The sequence below is a fragment of the Symphalangus syndactylus genome, chromosome 6 (assembly GCF_028878055.3).
Source record: "Symphalangus syndactylus isolate Jambi chromosome 6, NHGRI_mSymSyn1-v2.1_pri, whole genome shotgun sequence".
NCBI classification, from domain to species: domain Eukaryota; kingdom Metazoa; phylum Chordata; class Mammalia; order Primates; family Hylobatidae; genus Symphalangus; species Symphalangus syndactylus.
Genome location: NC_072428.2, coordinates 52,910,676 through 52,929,185, shown reverse-complemented (window position 1 = coordinate 52,929,185; position 18,510 = coordinate 52,910,676). Strand labels below are relative to the sequence as shown.

Below are 18,510 nucleotides of genomic sequence, written 5' to 3'. Positions count from 1 at the left end.
CCCAGGCCTTACAGGTGCTCAGTAAATGAGGCTGAATATTGTTGAAATTTTGTAAGCTTTAGAGAGTTGGACAAAAGCCCAGCATAGGCACTGAATGCCAAATAATTTGTTGAGAGGAATGGAGTGGAGTGGAATGGAATGGAATGGTGAATAGGCTGATTTTGATGCTATTTCACTGCATTATCCCAAAAGCCCACAAGATGTCAGTGTCTCTGCTTGAGAAAAAAAATGTGGCAGTCTGGATGAAATTAAAAGCACTCCCTCTACCTGATGGCATAAGTAAAGTTAATATTGATATAGAAATAACAGGGATTGGTTGATTGGATTGAATATGTAATATGTACATATAGAACAAAATTCAAGTATACAGTGGAAAGTAAACTCTTCTTCCTTCCCTACTTCTGTCGCTTTTCCTCCAGCCCCACTTTGCCCAACCCATGGGCAACAATTTTTATTATACACCTAGGATGGATATCCTTCTAGAGATATCCTAGGTATAGAACCACATAAGTAGATATATATTTCTATTTTTTTTTTTTTTTTTTTTTTGAGACAGAGTCTTGCTCTGTAGCCCAGCCTGGAGTGCAGTGGCACGATCTCGGTTCACTGCAAGCTCCACCTCCCAGGTTCACGCCATTCTCCTGCTTCAGCCTCCCGAGCAGCTGGGACTACAGGCATCGGCCACCACACCCGGCTAAGTTTTTTTTTTTTTTTTTTGTACTTTTAGTAGAGATGGGGTTTCACTGTGTTAGCCAGGATGGTCTCGATCTCCTGACCTCATGATCCGCCTGCCTCGGCCTCCCAAAGTGCTGGGATTATAGGCATGAGCCACCGTGCCTGGCCAAGTAGATATATATTTCAAATAACACCAGTGGTTGTATACAACTGTTCTGTTCCTTGAATTTTTTTTTGTACCTAAAATATCTCAGTGCATTCCATATTAAAACAGTGTTACCCTGTTTAAAAAAATATTTCATTGTTTAGCTTTAACGTATTTGACCAATGTCCTAGTGATGGACACTCAGATTGCTTCTCATCTCTTTCTCTTACAAATATCTCAAAACGTTCCTCATTTTATACACCTGCAAGTATATATAGATTTTAAATTCCAATATTGTGATATTATCAATTAACCCTCCATTGAAGTTGTACCTGTTTACACTTCCACCAACAATATGAGTGTTTTTTCTTTACAAACTTGCCACACAGTTTTTTATATATATATATATATATATATAAAATACGTAATAATACATGCAGTATATATGCCAGTCTGAGGTGAACTATATCTCATTATAGCTTTTTGAAACAGCTTTATTGAAGTATAACTGACATATAGTAAATTTCACATTTAAAGTGAAATTTTGATGAATTTTGATGTATGTACCCCTGTGAAACCATCACCACAATTAAGATAATGACCATATCCATCACTCTCAAAAGTTTCTTGTACCCCTTTGTAAACCCTTCCTCCCACTACCCCTGTAATCCTAACATCCCCACGCAATCACTGTTCTGCTTTATGTTACTATATACCGTATTTGCTTTTATTTTCTAGAATCTTACAAAATTGGATAATACAATGTATAGTCTGTGTTTGCTTGCTTGCTTATTTATTTGTAGAACTGACTTTCTTCATTCAGCATTAATATCTTGAGGTTCATCCATGTCATTGTGCACATCAACAGTTCCTTTCTATTGCTGAGTCACACTCCATTGTATGCATATACCACAATTTGTTTACCCTTTTATGTATTGATACAAGTTTAGGTTGTTTTTGAAACCAATCCAATAGTCCCAAAGATGGTTCTTTTTTTTTGAGACGGAGCCTTCCTCTTTCGCCCAGGCCAGAGTGCAGTGAGATGGTTCTTTTTGATAAACATAGAAATTGACCCTCCTGATCTTAAAGCTTGAAATTTATATTTGTTTTATCTGAGTTCCTTCCTCAGGAAACAACCTTCAGGCCTCTGGAAAAAGTATCAAAGAAGTGAAACTCAGTGGATCACAGCACCAGATGACAACCCCTCATTCATTATGATTGCTTCCTTTGCCTCTCCCTAGTTCCTGTTTTCTTACACATTGTTACATTTCTTCCCTGATGTATAAACCCCTAGTTTTAATCAGTCAGGGAGATGGATTTCAGACTGAGCTCCCATCTTCTAGGCTGCAGCAGCGAGAAAGGGGAGCAGCAGGCCCAACCCCGAACCTAGACCAAACCCCTGACCTAGACCAAACCCTTGACCTAGATCAAACCTCTAGTATATGGGAGAAGCAGGACCCTCCCTGGACCTAGACCAAACCCCTGGTGTTTTGGTAATAATTTTAGTTTGTAGCTTTTACAAAGTTGCTGTGAACATTCATGTACAAGTCTTTGTGTGAGCATATGTTTTTGTTTTCCTTGTATAATAAACCTAAAAGTTGGAATGACTGGATCATATGGTATGTGCTTGTTTAACCTCTAAAGAAACTGCCTAATTGTTTTCAAAAGTGGTTGTACCATTTCACATTCCCCTTCAGCAGTATATGAGAGTTCCAGTTGCTCCACATCGTCATGTGGTATGGCTGGTCTTTTTAATTTTAGACATTTTAATACATATATAATTCATGGTTTTAATTTTTATTTCTCTGAAGAGCAATGATACTGAGGGTGTTTTTTAGTGTTCTTATTTGACAGTGAGAAGTTATCTCTCCAAATCTTTTTTCCAATATAAAAATTGGGTGGTTTTATCATTTGAGTTTTGAGAATTCTTTTCATATTCTGGTGTAAATCCCTTACTGGAAATATAATTACAAATATTTTCTCCACTCTGCAGCTTATCCATTCTCCTAACAGTGGCTTTTGAGGAGCAAAAGTTCATAATTTTGATGAAGTCAAATTGATCTATTTTTTTCTTTTATGCATTGTGTTTTTGATGTTGTATCTAAGAAATTTGCTTTATTCAAAGTCACAAAGATTTTCTCCTATGTTTTCTTCAAGAAATTTTGGAGTCAGGTTTTACATTTAGGACAATAATTCATTTTGAGTTCATTTTTGTATTTGCTGTAAGATATGGATCACTATAGTTTTAATTTGTATGTTTCTTGTCATGGGTATATTGAGCATATTTTCATATATTTAAATATGATTTATATTTCATTTCTCATGAGGTCTTTGGTCAAGTCCTTTGCCCAGGCAGCTGTGTTTGGATATGCAGTTCATGTGCCACTCAAAAGCCTAAACCAATAGGAGAAGTGGAGGCTGCAATCTGGCAGCACACTGCTCTCTGGGACATGTACACTGCCTAGGGGCCGCTTTTTCTAATTCATCCTGAGATGGCTGCTTTCTTTACTTTTCCCAGAGGCACTGCATAAGCTAGCAGAGGCATTGTCTTTGCTCACTTATTGCATTGTAGGTCTTTTTCATATTTTATAAGAGTTCTCTGTATTACTTAATCCTCCATCATTGTGGTGTGAATATATTCTTCCCAGATTATCATTTTCATTTTTTACTGTTCATGGTATTTTTCAATCAGAATAATTACTTGTAGAGTCAAATACATCAATCTTTGCTATTGTGGGTCTGAATTTTGTGTCATGCTTAGAAAGCTTCCCTACTCCAAAGTTATTTTGAAAAATCACTTCATGTTTTCTTCTGGCATGTTTATTGTTTTTTTTTCACATTTAAGTCTTTTGATTCAGTTGGCATTTATTTTGGTGAAGGGGTGAGACAGAAATCTAATTTATTTTTTCCCCAGTTGGCCACCCAGTTGTCCCAACACTGTTTATTAAATAATTAATATTTTCCCCACTTACATAAAGTGCCAGATTTATCACAAACTAAATTCTCATCTTTAATGTAATAAGAGGACATATTACCCTGCCCAGAGGCCACATGCTACACTTTGATTCTATGGGAAAGAAACAGATGACAAGAAAAGGAGGCAATTAAGAGATTTGTTTATTTTCAGAGCATGATTTGAGTTAGTGCTTAAGAGTTCTACATCTATCAGGCTGGGCGTGGTGGCTCACGCTTGTAATCCCAGCACTTTGGGAGGCCGAGGCAGGCGGATCACGAGGTCAGGAGATCGAGACCACGGTGAAACCCCGTCTCTACTAAAAATACAAAAAATTAGCTGGGCGTGGTGGCGGGCGCCTGTAGTCCCAGCTACTGGGAGAGGCTGAGGCAGGAGAATGGCGTGAACCCGGGAGGCGGAGCTTGCAGTGAGCCGAGATTGCGCCACTGCACTCCAGCCTGGGCGACAGAGCGAGACTCCATCTCGAAAAAAAAAAAAAAAAAAGAGTTCTACATCTATCATGTGATACAAAAATCAGGATAGCAATAACCTTTATCAGGAAAAGATTAAATTATATTTACTATCTTCTATTTGTGAATAAGGAAAGTGTTCAATATTTTTGAGAAAAAGTAATACAGAAGACTACACACACACATACACACACACACACAAGTTCCTTCGTTAGGAAAAGCTGTGTAATGGCTAAGACTGGGCTCTGACTCACATAAGCCTGTGATGCTACTAGTCTCTAACTTGTGTTAATGTAGGGATTGAGTTTATTCATGTAAAGTGCTTATTAGCACAATGCTGGACTCAGAATACATGCTCAATATTCAGTAGCTGTTAACTTCTATTTTTGAAAAATGCTTAGATGAGTTTCTCCAAGATTTCTCAGATGTGGTTTACCTGCTGTCACTGAGGGATTGTGCCTTCATTGACTGGAGAGATCACGTGGAAAAACATGCCCACCAAACCTGGGAGAAACTTACCTGATCATTTATATAGATAATTGACATGGTTCACTTACTCAGCACAGTGGTTGGAACATAGAAAATACTTAATAAAACTTCCTGTTATTATTAACAATAAGTCATTTTGTCTTAGTTATTCCAAAGAAGAATTGTAGAAGAGTGGACCTGAAGACGGTGCTATCTATGGCAATATGCAGTAGGATCAGCAGAAAGTGAATTCTCTTTTTTTTTTTTTTGAGACAGGTCTTGCTCTGTCACCCAGGCTGGAGTATAGCGGCACGATCTCGGCTCACTGCAACCTCCGCCTCCCAGGTTCAAGCAATTCTCTTGCCTCAGTCTTCCAAGTAGCTGGGACTACAGGCGCGTGCCACCACGCCCAGCTCATTTTTTGTATTTTTAGTAGAGACGGGGTTTCACCATGTTTGCTAGGATGGTCTTGATCTCCTGACCTTGTGATCCGCCCACCTCGGTCTCCGAAAGTGCTAGGATTACAGGCGTGAGCCACCGTGCCCAGCCCTTTTTTTCTTTCTTTCTTTCTTTTTTTTTTTTTCTGAGACAGAGTCTTGCTCTGTCACCCAGGCTGGAGTGCAGTGGCGCCATCTTGGCTCACTGCAACCTCCATCTCCTGGGTTTAAGCAATTCTGCCTCAGCCCCCTGAGTAGCTGGGATTACAGGCGTGTGCCACCATGCCCGGCTAATTTTTGTATTTTTAGTAGAGATGGGGTTTCATCATGTTGGCCAGGCTGGTCTCGAGCCCCTGACCTCATGTGATCCAGCCACCTCAGCCTCCCAAAGTGCTGGGATTACAGGTGTGAGCCACCTCGCCCGGCCAGGAAGTGAATTCTGTGTCTTCAGATCCAAACCACTGACCCCTAGCCACAGTGCTAACTTTTTTTTTTTTTTTTTTTTTGAGACCGAGTCTTGCTCTGTCACCCAGGCTGGAGTGCAGTGGCGTGATCTCAGCTCACTGCAATCTCCACCTTCCAGGTTCAAGCAATTCTCCTGCCTCAGCCTCCCAAGAAGCTGGGACTATAGGCACCTGCCACCACGCCCAGCTAATTTTTGTATTTTTAGTAGAGATGGGGTTTCACCAAGTTGGCCAGGCTGGTCTCGAACCCCTGACCTCATGTGATCCAGCTGCCTGAGCCTCTCAGAGTGCTGGGATTACAGATGTGAGCCACTTCACCCAGCCAGGAAGTGAATTCTGTCTTCAGATCCAATCCACTGACCCCTAGCCACAGTGCTTTTTTTTTTTTTTTTGAGACCGAGTCTTGCTGTCACCCAGGCTGGAGTGCAGTGGCGTGATCTCGGCTCACTGCAATCTCCACCTTCCAGGTTCAAGCAATTCTCCTGCCTCAGCCTCCCAAGAAGCTGAGATTACAGGCACCCGCCACCACGCCCAGCTAATTTTTGTATTTTCAGTAGAGATGTGGTTTCACCATGTTGACCAGGCTGGTCTGCACCTCCTGACCTCAGGTTATCTGCCTGCCTCGGCCTCTCAAAATGCTGAGATCACAGGCATGAGACACCGTGCCTGGCCCACAGTGCTGTTTTAAAAAGATCTTTGACTCACAAAGGCTCATCAGTCGCTCTTGATATTTGATGAAATGCTATATATTTAATTGTATCTTTTGCTGCTAACTGACTAAATAACTTTCTATTGTTGGCTGAGTATGGTGGCTTACATCTGTAATCCCAACACTTTGGGAGGCCGAGGCAGGTGATTCACTTGAGGCCAGGAGTTACAGACCAGCCTGGCCAACATGGCAAAACCCTGTCTCTACTAAAATATCAAAAAATAACTGGGTGTGGTGGTGCATGCCTGTAATCTCAACTTCTTGGGAGGCTGAGGCATGAGAATTGCTTAAACACGGGAGGTGGTGGTGGCAGTGAGCCAAGATCAGACCACTGCACTCCAGCCTGGGTGACAGAAAAGACTCTCAAAAATAAAGAAATCAAATAAAGAAGGAAAAAGAATTGTTCTCAAGGGTTTTCAGTGAAACACCTTGAGAGGGTCTGGGGCTTGCACCAACCATGGAAGCATGAAATTTCTTTGAGAACTCATGTACTTTACTTTTTTAAAAATGCAAATTTTATATCTTAATTTATACTGCAGAATGACCTTTGAACCTAATGACACCTAACCAAAATGGAAGGGAAGCCTAAAATGGTGGAGGGAGCATAGGTTTTCGAATCACACAGACCAGCACTGGCATCCTAGAGCTGTCACTCATCAGCTGCATGATATGAACAAGTCATTTCATTTCTCTAAATCTCAATTTCTCCATATGTAAAATGGGGGAAAATTCCCACCTTGTGGTTATTGTCAGAATCAAATAACAACATAAGTGCCTTCTCTGTGCCAGACACTGTACAAGGTGCTTGGGATGCATAAATTATTAAGACATGGACCCCACCTTCAAGGAGTTGGCTTCAGTAAATCACCTAATGTGGTACCTGGTATAGTAGGTGCTCAATAAATATTTTGTTGAATGAATCAATAGGTAAATGAATAGTAGATACTCAATAGATGTCAGTTTCTTCTCAATTTTTCCCTACCTATCTACTAAGAAATTATATATTTTCTTTCTAAAATATTTTAAATTTTGAATTAATTTTATACTTAAAAAAGTTACAAAAATGTGCAAAGAGCTCTCTTTTCTTTTTTTTTTTTTTTTTTTTGAGACAGAGTCTCGCTCTGTCGCCCAGGCTGGAGTGCAGTGGCGCGATCTCGGCTCACTGCAAGCTCCGCCTCCTGGGCTCACGCCATTCTCCTGTCTCAGCCTCCTGAGTAGCTGGGACTACAGGCGCCCGCCACCATGCCCGGCTAATTTTCTGTATTTTTTAGTAGAGACGGGGTTTCACTGTGTTAGCCAGGATGATCTCCATCTCCTGACCTTGTGATCTGCCCGCCTCGGCCTCCCAAAGTGCTGGGATTATAGGCGTGAGCCACCACGCCCGGCCCAAAGAGTTCTCTTATATCCTCCACTCCACTTCCCCAATGTGAACATCTTATATAACCATAATACAGTGATCAAGAACAGGAAATTAACATTTGTACAATATCGTTAACTAAACCTTAGAATTTATTTGAAATTCATCAATTTTCCCACAAATGTCCCTTTTCTGTTCCCTGGTCCTATCCATGATTACACAGTGCATTTAGTATTTATTTCTTCTCAATCCCCAGTCTGTAACAGCTCCTCAGTCTTTCCTTATCTTTCATGACCTTGACACTTTTGCAGAGTACTGTGATAGGCAGAATCCTAAGATGATCCCTAAGGTTTCCACTGCTGAATGTACATACCTTGTATACACTCTTGAGTACAGGCAGAACCTGTGAATGTGATGGGATATCACTCCTGTGATAATATTACTTATCGGTTGACTTTGATTTATCAAAAGAGAGATTATCTGGGTGGCCCTGGTCTAATCAGGTGAGCCCTTTAAAATAACCAGGCCCTTCCTGAAGTCAGAGAAGCTTGCTTGCAAGTGTGAGAGAATCTAAGGAAGTGGTTACATGGCAAAGACCTGAGAGTTTTTCCAGGAGCTGAGAGGTTCTCAGCTGCTGCTGGCTAGCAATACAACCTCAGTCCCACAGCTGCTAGGAAATGATTTCAACCAACAATGTAAGGCAGCTTGAAAAACTACCTTTCCCTGGCTGGGCATGGTGGCTTATGCCTGTAATCCCAGCACTGTGGGAGGCCAAGGTGGGTGGATCACCTGAGGTCAGAAGTTCGAGACCAACCTGTCCAACATGGTGAAACTCTGTCTCTACTAAAAATACAAAAACATTAGCTGGGTGTGGTGGCATGTACCTGTAATCCCAGCTACTCGGGAAGCTGAGGTAGCAGAATTGTTTGAACCTGGGAGGTGGAGGTTGCAGTGAGCTCAGATTGCACCACTGCACTCCAGCCTGGACAATAAGAGCGAAGCTCCATCTCAAAAAACAAAAAGAAAAACGACCTTTCCCTAATCGAGCCTCCAGATGGGAATGCAGCTGGCCGACACCTTGATTTCAGACCCAGAGCAGAGCATAGTTAGAATATGCTAGACTCCAGACCCATAGAAACTGTGAGATATTAGATGGCAATTGTTTTAAGCTGCTAAGTTTATGGTGATTTGTTTTGCAGCAATAGAAAACTAATACAAATAATATAAATCAGTTATTTGTAGAATGTCCCTCTCAATATGTGTTTGTCTGATGTTTTCTCATGTTTGGAATGAGGTTATATATGGTCGATGAGAATGAACAAAAATGATGTGTTCTTCCCAGTGCATCATATCAAGGGATTCATTTTGTCTGTTGTGTATATGTCTTATTACTGGTGATATTTACCTTGATCATGTAGTTAAATTGGTGTCTGCCAGGTTTTCCCCACTGTAAAGTTTTTGTAGTTTGTAATTATCTTGCAGGAAGTACTTTTTTTTTTTTTTTTTTTTTTTTGAGACGAAGTCTCACTCTGTTGCCCAGGCTGGAGTGCAGTGGCGCGATCTCGGCTCACAGCAACCTCCACCCCCCGGGTTCGAGTGATTCTCCTGCCTCAGCCTTCCGAGTAGCTGGGATTACAGGTGCCTGCCACCATGCCTGGCTAATTTTTGTATTTTTAGTAGAGACACGGTTTCATCATCTTGGCCAGGCTGGTCTTGAACTCCTGACCTTGTGATCCACCTGCCTCAGCCTCCCAAAATGCTGGGATTACAGGCGTGAGCCACCACGCCCAGCTGCAGGAAGTACTTTTGAGACTATATAAATTCTGTTTCTCCTTCTTGTCACCCACCAATTTTAGTATCATCTATGGATCTTGCCTGAAATGTTTATTTTTATTTTTATTCATGTTTTTAGAGACAGGGTCTTGCTCTGTCACCCAGGCTGGAGCACTGTGGTGCGATCAAGGCTTGCTGCAGCCTTGACCTCCTGGGCTCAAGCAATCCTTCCGCCTCGGCCTCCCAAGTAGCTGGGACAACAGGTGTGTGCCACCCTGCTCAGCTAATTTTTTTATTTTATATTTTTGTATAGACAGGGTCTCACTTTATCGCCCAGGCTGGTCTCAAACTGCTGGCCTCGAGTGATCCTCCTACTGCCTTGGCCTCCCAAAGTGCTGGGATTACAGGCATGAGTCACTACATGAGTCACTGTGCCCAGCCTGAAATTTTTATTACTCCAGTGTTTACCTATTGGTAATTCTCTATTTCTATCTTTCTTCTACATTTATTGATTGAACTTCCACTGTAAGGAAGAGCTGCCTCGGGCCGGGCGCGGTGGTTCACGCCTATAATCCCAGCACTTTGGGAGGCTGAGGCGGGCTGATCACGAGGTCAGGAGATTGAGACCATCCTAGCTAACACGGTGAAACCCCGTCTCTACTAAAAATACAAAAAAAAAAAAAAAAAAAAAAAAATTAGCCGGGCATGGTGGCGGGCGCCTGTAGTCCCAGCTACTTGGGAGGCTGAGGCAGGAGAATACTGTGAACCCGGGAGACCTGCGCCACTGCACTCCAGCCTGGGCGACAGAGCAAGACTCCGTCTCAGAAAAAAGAAAGAGCTGCCTCTTCCCTCATTCCTCCCCTATTTATCTATTTATTTATTTGATTATTTATATCATATTTGTTTTACTCTGTGGATCAAAACCCCATACGGTCATTACTTTTGAGTTAAATTGTTCCCACTTAGGTCATTATGAACTCCTTCACACTGGCTCCTGTGTTCTTTTCACAAGCCTGCATCTGGTTTTGAGCCTTTCCTAACTTCCTGACACATACGATGTTGTTGACTCATTTTGGATTTTCTCTGCCCAGTAAAACAACCTAAAAACAACTATTCTCCAAAGGTAACTGGTTTCTGGTTTATTGGAGAATGCTGTTTACATCTGGGTGTTAGGTGTTTTCAGTTTTTAGGGTGTAATTGCTTCTAGACCCTCCCAGAGGCTAGGTAATATATGTAATACACGAACCCATACATACTTACATATTTATATTTCTGTATTGATCTGTCTGTATTATTTTTAAAAACCATGAGTTTTACGGCTGGGCATGGTGGCTCTAACCTGTAATCCTAGCACTTTGGGAAGCTGAGACAGGCAGATCACTTGAGGTCAGGAGTTTGTGACCAGCCTGGCCAACATGGCAAAACCATATCGTCAATAACCAATTGAGACCAATCAGGCTGGTTCGAGACCAGCCTGGCCAACGTGGCAAAACCCTGTCTCTACTAAAAATACAAAAGTTAGCTGGGCGGTGGTACGTTGCTGTAATCCCAGCTACTCAAGAGGCTGAGGCAGGAGAATCACTTGAACCTGGGAGGTGGAGGCTGCAGTGACCAAGATTGTGCCACTGCATTCCAGCCTGGATGACGGAGCAAGACTCTGTCTCAAAAATAAATAAAGTAAAAATAAAATTAAAGCCATGAGTTTATGCTGATACATCTGATTCCAATTCAATACCACAAGGTTCATTTTAGCTTGCTTTCTTTCCCTATTTATAACTTCTTTCTCCCACAGTGAAAAGCCCAGCTACTATCTATTTACTTATTTGTTTAAAAATGTATGTGTGTGTTGTTGTTTTGTTTTCTTTTTCTGGAAAAGTTTTTCTCAGAAACTTATAGAATGTGTAGCACCAAATGGCCTGCAACTCCATGCCAGAGGTAGCTGATCACGGCAACTGCATTGATTCTTCACTTTCTGTCTCCTCCTAAACCCCATTCCGATATCCCCCAGTCACCTTACTACAAACTAAAACTGGAGTTCTGTCTCCCAACCCAACAGTTAGAAGCTTAGGGCCAAGGTGGGCTAATTGGAACCTGATATAAATTTTTGCTTTCTGAGCAGACCAAAAGGAAGCCATCCTGAGTTGAAAATCTGTTAAAATGTGACCTAAGAGTTTTTTGTGTGCTTGTTTTTTGAGACGGAGTCGCCCTGTTGCCCAGGCTGGAATGCAATGGTGCGATCTTGGCTCACTGCAACCTCCGCCTCCTGGGTTCAAGCAATTCTCCTGCCTCAGCCTCCCGAGTAGGTGGGATTACAGGCGTGTGCCACCACACCCAGCTAATTTTTTGTATCTTTAGTAGAGACGGGGTTTCACCATGTTAGCCAGGCTGGTCTCGAACTCCTGACCTCAAGTGATCCTCCCACTTCGGCCTCCCAAAGTGCTGGGATTATAGGCATTAGCCACTGTGCCTGGCCCTGGATTGGTTATTGACCATACGGAATTCACTCTGAGTCCCAGCTGATTCTAATGGGTGGGGTTTTTTTGTTTGTTTTAATTTTATTTTCTTTTTCTTTTTTTTGGAGACAGGGTCTCACTCTGTTGCCTAGACTGAAGTGCAGTAGTGTGGGGATCCTCCTGCCACAGCCTCCTGAGTAGATAGAACTACAGGTGTACACCCCCATGCCTGGCTAATTTTTTATTTTTTGTAGAGACTGTGATCTCACCATGTTGCCCAGGCTGGTCTCAAACTCCTGCCCCAAGTGTTGGGATTACAGGCACTGAGCAAACACACATGACCCTATGGGTGTTTCCATACTTCCTCATTACATCCCCCACTCAGAGATTAATAATTTAAGCTTTTCAGTATCCCTACCAAATACTGATAGTAATTAAACCCTTCCTTGAACCCCTCGCAGATGGTATCTGTGAAAATAAAATGAGAGAATCAATGGGGAAGTGCTTTGAAAATTATGCATTGCTAAGTAAACTGAAGGGCCCTGGGATGTGTCTGCAGTGAGAGGGTTTGAACTCTGCATCTGGTAATGGGAGCTTTCGGAGACTGCTCTTCCTGCTGTGACCACCCTAAGTTGGGAGACAGAAATGTTTCAAGAATACAGGGAAGGTGAAGTTGCTATAGTGAATGGGGTGGTTAACAAAATAGTATGTGCTGAAAATCTCTCAAAACAGAAAATCTCTCAAAACAAAAATGCATTTTTATAGCATTTTCAGGTTGCAGTGACAACTGGACTCCAGCCTGTGTAACAGAGTGAGACCCTGTTTCAAAAAAAAACCAAAAAAGTCGTTCATTCATTCCTGTCTTACTAACGGATGTGGAAATGAGAAGTTCCATCTTTGCCTGGAGGAAGTGTATAGAATACACAGAGCAGAGAATATACAATGATAGCTACCATTTCTTGAAGACCTACTGTGAGCCAGGGACAGTGTTAGGGGCTTTCTACATATTATTTTATTTAATACAAGCAATCATCTTGAAGGTAGGAATTGTTATCTTCAACAATGAGTAATTAACTACCAGAGAGGTAAAGGGAGTTTGTCCAAGGTCACGCATGTAAATGCAAGAGTCAAAATTAAAATCCACGTCTGCCTGAATGCCAAAGCTCATGTACTCTCCAACACTAATAAGGTGAGAGTAATCCATTCACTGAAAAAAATATTTGAGTGCCTCAGGCCGGGTGCGGCAGCTCATGCCTGTAATCCCAGCACTTTAGGAGGCCGAGGCAGGCGGATCACGAGGTCAGGAGATCTAGACCATCCTGGCTAATACAGTGAAACCCTGTCTCTATTAAAAATACAAAAAAAATTAGCCGAGCGTGGTGGCGGGCACCTGTACTCCCAGCTACTCGGGAGGCTGAGGCAGAAGAATGGCGTGAACCCAGGAGGCGGAGCTTGCAGCGAGCTGAGATCGCGCCACTGCACTGCAGCCTGGGCGACAGAGCAAGACTCTGTTTCAATAAATAAATAAATACATAAAAATAAAAAAATTGAGTGCCTCTTTTGTTCCAGACATTGTTCTGAGTGCTAGTGATATAAAAGTGAAAAAACAAATCCCTGTCTCATGGGGCTCATGCTGTAGTGGAGAAAGACAATAAAAATGTAGTATGTCAGATGGTGATAAATGGCTGTGAAGACAAATTAGGATGGGGTGCGTAGCATTACTATTTTAACCAGAATGGTCAGGGAAGACTCTGATCATGTGAAGTCTGAGCAGATCTACAAGACTTGCAAGAAACAGAACTGGCACAAAGAAGAACTTCCTTCTTTGCCTACCTATGGGTTCAGTTTGGAAAAGAGGGGGCGGGATGGGAGTACAGGTGTTAGTGGAAACTATATGCTCAAAGTCAGAAGACCTGAGCATTACTCCAGGTGATTTACTGGCAAATCTTTTCACCTCTGAGCCTCAATTCCCTTCGCTGTAGATGGGAATAACAGTTCTTGCCCAGCTTCTCACACACAGCTGCCATGAGGATCAGATGAGATGACCCACTTGAAAGCCCTTTAAAAATAACACAATCGGGGCCAGGCGCAGTGGCTCGCGCCAGTAATCCCAGCACTTTGGGAGGCTGAGGCAGGTGGGTCGCTTGAGGTCAGGAGTTGGAGACCAGCCTGGCCAACATGGTGAAACCCCGTCTCTACTAAAAATACAAAAATTAGCGAAGCGTGGTGGTGCATGCCTGTAATGCCAGCTACTCGAGAGGCTGAGGTAGGAGAATCGCTTGAACCCGGGAGACAGAGGTTGCAGTGAGCCGAGATGGCGCCACTGCACTCCAGCTTGGGCGACAGAGTGAGACTCTGTCTCAAAAAAAAAAAAAAAAAAAAGACCGGAAGTCAACACTTCAAATAAAATGTATTCCTATCTCAGGTGCAGTAGTTACCCTAAACATCTTTTTGAAAGGCCGCCCAGGCTGAAAAAAGAAATAGGCTAAACTAAATAAGCATAAGTTTCATAATACGCCTCTGCTGAAGATTCTTGTGTAATTTACACCAGTCAAAAATTGTGGGCCGGGCGCGGTGGCTCACGCTTGTAACCCCAGCACTTTGGGAGGCCGAGGCGGGCGGATCGCCTGTCAGGAGTTAGAGACCAGCCTGGCCAACGTGGTGAAACCCGGTTTCCACTAAAAATACAAAAATTAGCTGGGCGTGGTGGCGGGCGCCTGTAATCCCAGCTACTTGGGAGACTGAAGTAGGAGAACTGCTTGAACACAGGAGACGAAGGTTGCAGTGAGCCGAGATCGCGCCACTGCACTCCGGCCTGTGAGAAAGAGAGAGACTCCGTCTCAAAAAAAAAAAAAAAAAAAAAAAAAAAAGTCTGTCGTGTGCTTCAACTAAACTAGGAAAGAAAGAAGTCCTGGGATTCTAATCTTTAATTGTCACGCCTCTTCACCCGAACTCTATTTCCCAACATGCCCCGGGCTCCTATATGCCCGCAGTCGTTGTGACGCAATCCCACAGCCTTCTGGGAAACGTAGTTTATTTGTTCTCCAGCTGCGGAAAGGCTTAGGGCTGTGGACTACCCCTCCCGTGAGGTAGTGCGCAACTCCACCCTGTTCGCGGCGTCTTCGAACGCGCCGCGGCAGCCATGTTGGACGTGGCCAGCACAGGGGCCGGCACCACGGGGTTATCGAAGCAACTGTCAAGATGCTAGGGTCCCTGGTGTTGAGGAGAAAAGCACCGGCGCCACGGCTACTCCTCCGGCTGCTCAGGTCCCCAACGCTCCGGGGCCATGGAGGTGCTTCTGGCCGGAATGTGACCACTGGGAGTCTCGGGGAGCCGCAGTGGCTGAGGGTAGCCGCCGGGGGGCGCCCTGGAACATCCGCCTTGTTCTCCGGACGCGGGGCAGCCACCGGGGGGCGCCAGGGAGGACGCTTCGATACCAAATGCCTCGCGGCTGCCACTTGGAGACGCCTTCCTGGCCCCGAAGAAACACTCCCAGGACAGGACAGCTGGAACGGGGTCCCCAGCAGGGCCGGACTGGGCATGTGGGCCCTGGCCGCAGCGCTGGTGGTTCATTGCTACAGCAAGAGTCCGTCCAACAAGGGTGATTATGAGATCTGGGTTTGAGGAAGGGAGAGGCGGGAAGATTGCCCTAACTTCGTATCTTAGGAGGGTGGGAGGTGCTTATAGGTTTAGATCCTTAGAGCCTAAGTCTTGGAGGGACTCAGACATCACCTGGTTACAGGGACAGGGTGTTGCCCTAGAGACCTCATCACCTCAGAGTTGTATAATCTCGTATCATAGATCTGCCTCCCCTCTCTGGGCATCATTTTATCATCTGTACAATGGGGATATTGGACTAAACATCTAATATTATAGTATGGTCCCCTTATGTTTGTCATATTCTGCCTGGTCCAATTCCTCTTTCCTGAGATCTCCAGGAAACGGAAATTATGGGGTGTTTTAAGGGCAACCGCTAGATGGTTTAGAGAAGTTGGCAAACCGCTCCCCCCCCCACCCCCCGCCACCAAAGGTGTCAGAGTCAGGAACAACCTGACTCGGTTCTAATGCCAGCTTGACCTCTATTTATTTATTTATTTATTTATTTTTGAGATGGAGTTTCGCTCTGTCGCCAAGCTGGAGTGCAGTGGCACAATCTCGGCTCACTGCAACCTCTGCCTCCCGGGTCAAGCTATTCTCCTGCCTCAGCCTCCCGAGTAGCTGGGACTACAGGTGCAGGCCACCACACCTAGCTAGTTTTTGTATTTTTAGTTGTTGGTCAGGATGGTCTCGATCTCTTGACCTCATGATCCACCCGCCTCGGCCTCCCAAAGTACTGGGATTGCAGGCGTGATCCACCGCGTCTGACCAATTTCTTTATTTATATAGTGAAGGATAATTTCTCAACATTTTTACAATACTGTTATTTTGACTCTTTTTGGAGTTCAGCGGCCTGAGTCTGTCAGTCTCAGGATTTTGCTGTGTCTGGTCTTACATGCTGTGAGGTGATCTTGCCATGTGGGATAGTTGGCAGGAGAAGGAAGGTGGATTCCTGGAGGCCAAAGGGCAACTGCTGGGGGACTGGCTGATCCCGATTAGCATCTCATCTGGATCCATGGAGCTAAGCAGCAGCTGAGAGAGCGGACAGAGAGCCAGACTTATGACCTATGTGAGTCCAGACGTTCAGGTTCTTAGTCGTTCCTCAAGAAGAAAGACTGAGGCGTGGTGTCCATAGATTCCATGCACCCCAAGCTCTGAGAATTTGGAGCAAGAGTGGGGGAGTAGGGAGTGCCTTGACTTTGGTTCGTTTGATGTGGCCAGTTGTAAAGGAAGGACTTTGGTCTGGGAGAGACAACACTGGGGATCTTGTTTTTGTTCTGTGTCTAACTCTCACTGTGAATTTGGACTTTTGCTTGTCCTCACTGGTCCTCTGTTTCCTCATCTGCAAAATGAGGGTATTGAAATAGACGCTAAGGGCATTGAGCTTAGGCATGTTATAATCCTATAACTTCCAGCATTTTTGGGGGTACCCACTGTGCGTCTAGTTTTAGGCTAGGTGTGTGGGAAGTCCTAACAACACAAAATCAGTCAAGGGGACAGGGCAGGCAGTTGGAATGTAGGGCTGGTGAGTGGTGCTATGTGTTGTTGGGGGATCAGAGGGCCAGTAGGGCCAGGAAAGCCTTGCTGGAGTATTGGAGACCCCAGAGGATGGGAAATTCGAACTTGAGTTCTGAAGGATGAAGTAGAAATGAAAAGGAGAGTGACCTTGTGAGCCCCATGAGAGCAGGAAATGTATCTTCTCTTTTGTGTTTTCAGGTTATACTAGCAACTTTCCCAAATACCTAGACATCATTTGCCCACCACAGTGTCTGGAACTTAGTAGGTGCTCAGTAAATGTGTGAGAGTTGGATTATATTCCATGCAAAGGCTTCAGGGAATGGAAATAACAGAGTTTCAGGGCACCATGGTGTGTGCAGGGGCTAGCAGAGTGGCCAGCTTGGTTGGAGGATAAGGTGTTTGGAATTAGATGAGAGCAGATGGAGTGGGGCCTGGAAGCCAGTCAGGGGTGTGGTGGGTGAGGGTGTTGGAATTTCTTCTGTAGGCAGTGGAGATTTATGGAAGGTTCATGAGCAGGGAATGTTCTGAGTCCAGTGTATTTGGTGAGGTCTTGCCTAAGAAGTTCCTGGGGGTTCCCAACTGGACTTTATGGCCTATGAACTCCAGCAAGAATACCAGGGTCTATTTACCAAAATAGATAATGGTCAAAGCCGTGACCAGTTCCTGCTGGAACTGACTTGCCAGCTACCCTGTGCCCTGACTTAGAGTTTTGACCCTCAGTGCAGTGTGGTAGAAACTGAACCCTTTTAGAAGCCAGGAGGCCCTGGTTCTTAGCTCATTCCTCTCTCTACAACCTTGTAGAAGCCACATTTTTTTCTGCAGAGTGAGGGGAGAGTGGATACAGCCATCTCTAAGGAAGGCTTGATCCCCTCCCAGCTGGTGGCTGTCTGAGCCATGCTTGGGTATGTGCTTTGGGTACATTTGGGTAAGGTAAGTAGAAAGGACCTGTCCCTGGAATCTAGGCCAGGAGGCATCCATGTCTGAACCACAGGACTGGCTTTCATATGCATGATAAGGTGTATTGTACAGATAAGGAAACTAAGGCTCAGGAGGTTAGATAGGTGGGCTAGGTTATACAGCAAATAAGCGACAGAGCTGGGCTAGACCCCAGGTCTGACTGTCTCCAGATCCTGCTCTTTCACTCTACTCCAGTGCATTTGCTCATGGGTGAGTCTTTTGGCTGGACTGAGAGTTCCCTGAGTCAGGGCTGGCTATGAATCCATCCAGTGCCCAGCAGTGTAGCTCAGAACCAGGCTGGGCACAGAGGGCTCCATGTACCTGGTATTGAGCTATTTGAAAAGATTATGCCTCTCCTGTTGACTTTTGAGTTTTTCTGGGTCAGTCCAATTTTCTTTATGGCCACAGGGTGGTGGCAACAGCCTGCAGGCTGCCCAGACCTGGCCAGACTCACTTAGCTAGTAGCATTGTTTTTCTCCTAGGCTTGGTGTCTCCTCTGCTTTGGGTCTCCCTTCCCTGGGCTTAGCACTGGGG

At 44.3% G+C, this 18,510-nt stretch overlaps 1 protein-coding gene across 8 annotated transcripts in view; it reads left to right on the top strand.

The window, feature by feature from the left end:
- The first annotated feature begins 14,958 nt into the window (after positions 1 to 14,958).
- CLPB (ClpB family mitochondrial disaggregase) overlaps positions 14,959 to 18,510 on the top strand; it is a 143,882-nt gene continuing 140,330 nt past the window's right edge. For 2 of the 8 annotated variants that reach the window (XM_055282771.2, XM_055282770.2), the window contains exon 1: positions 14,959 to 15,505. In XM_055282771.2, coding sequence (XP_055138746.1) covers positions 15,106 to 15,505 — 400 coding nt within the window. In that variant the 5' untranslated portion in view covers positions 14,959 to 15,105. The remainder of the gene's footprint in view (positions 15,506 to 18,510) is intronic. The other 6 variants (XM_055282768.2, XM_055282773.2, XM_055282774.2 and 3 more) reach the window with 4 other exon arrangements.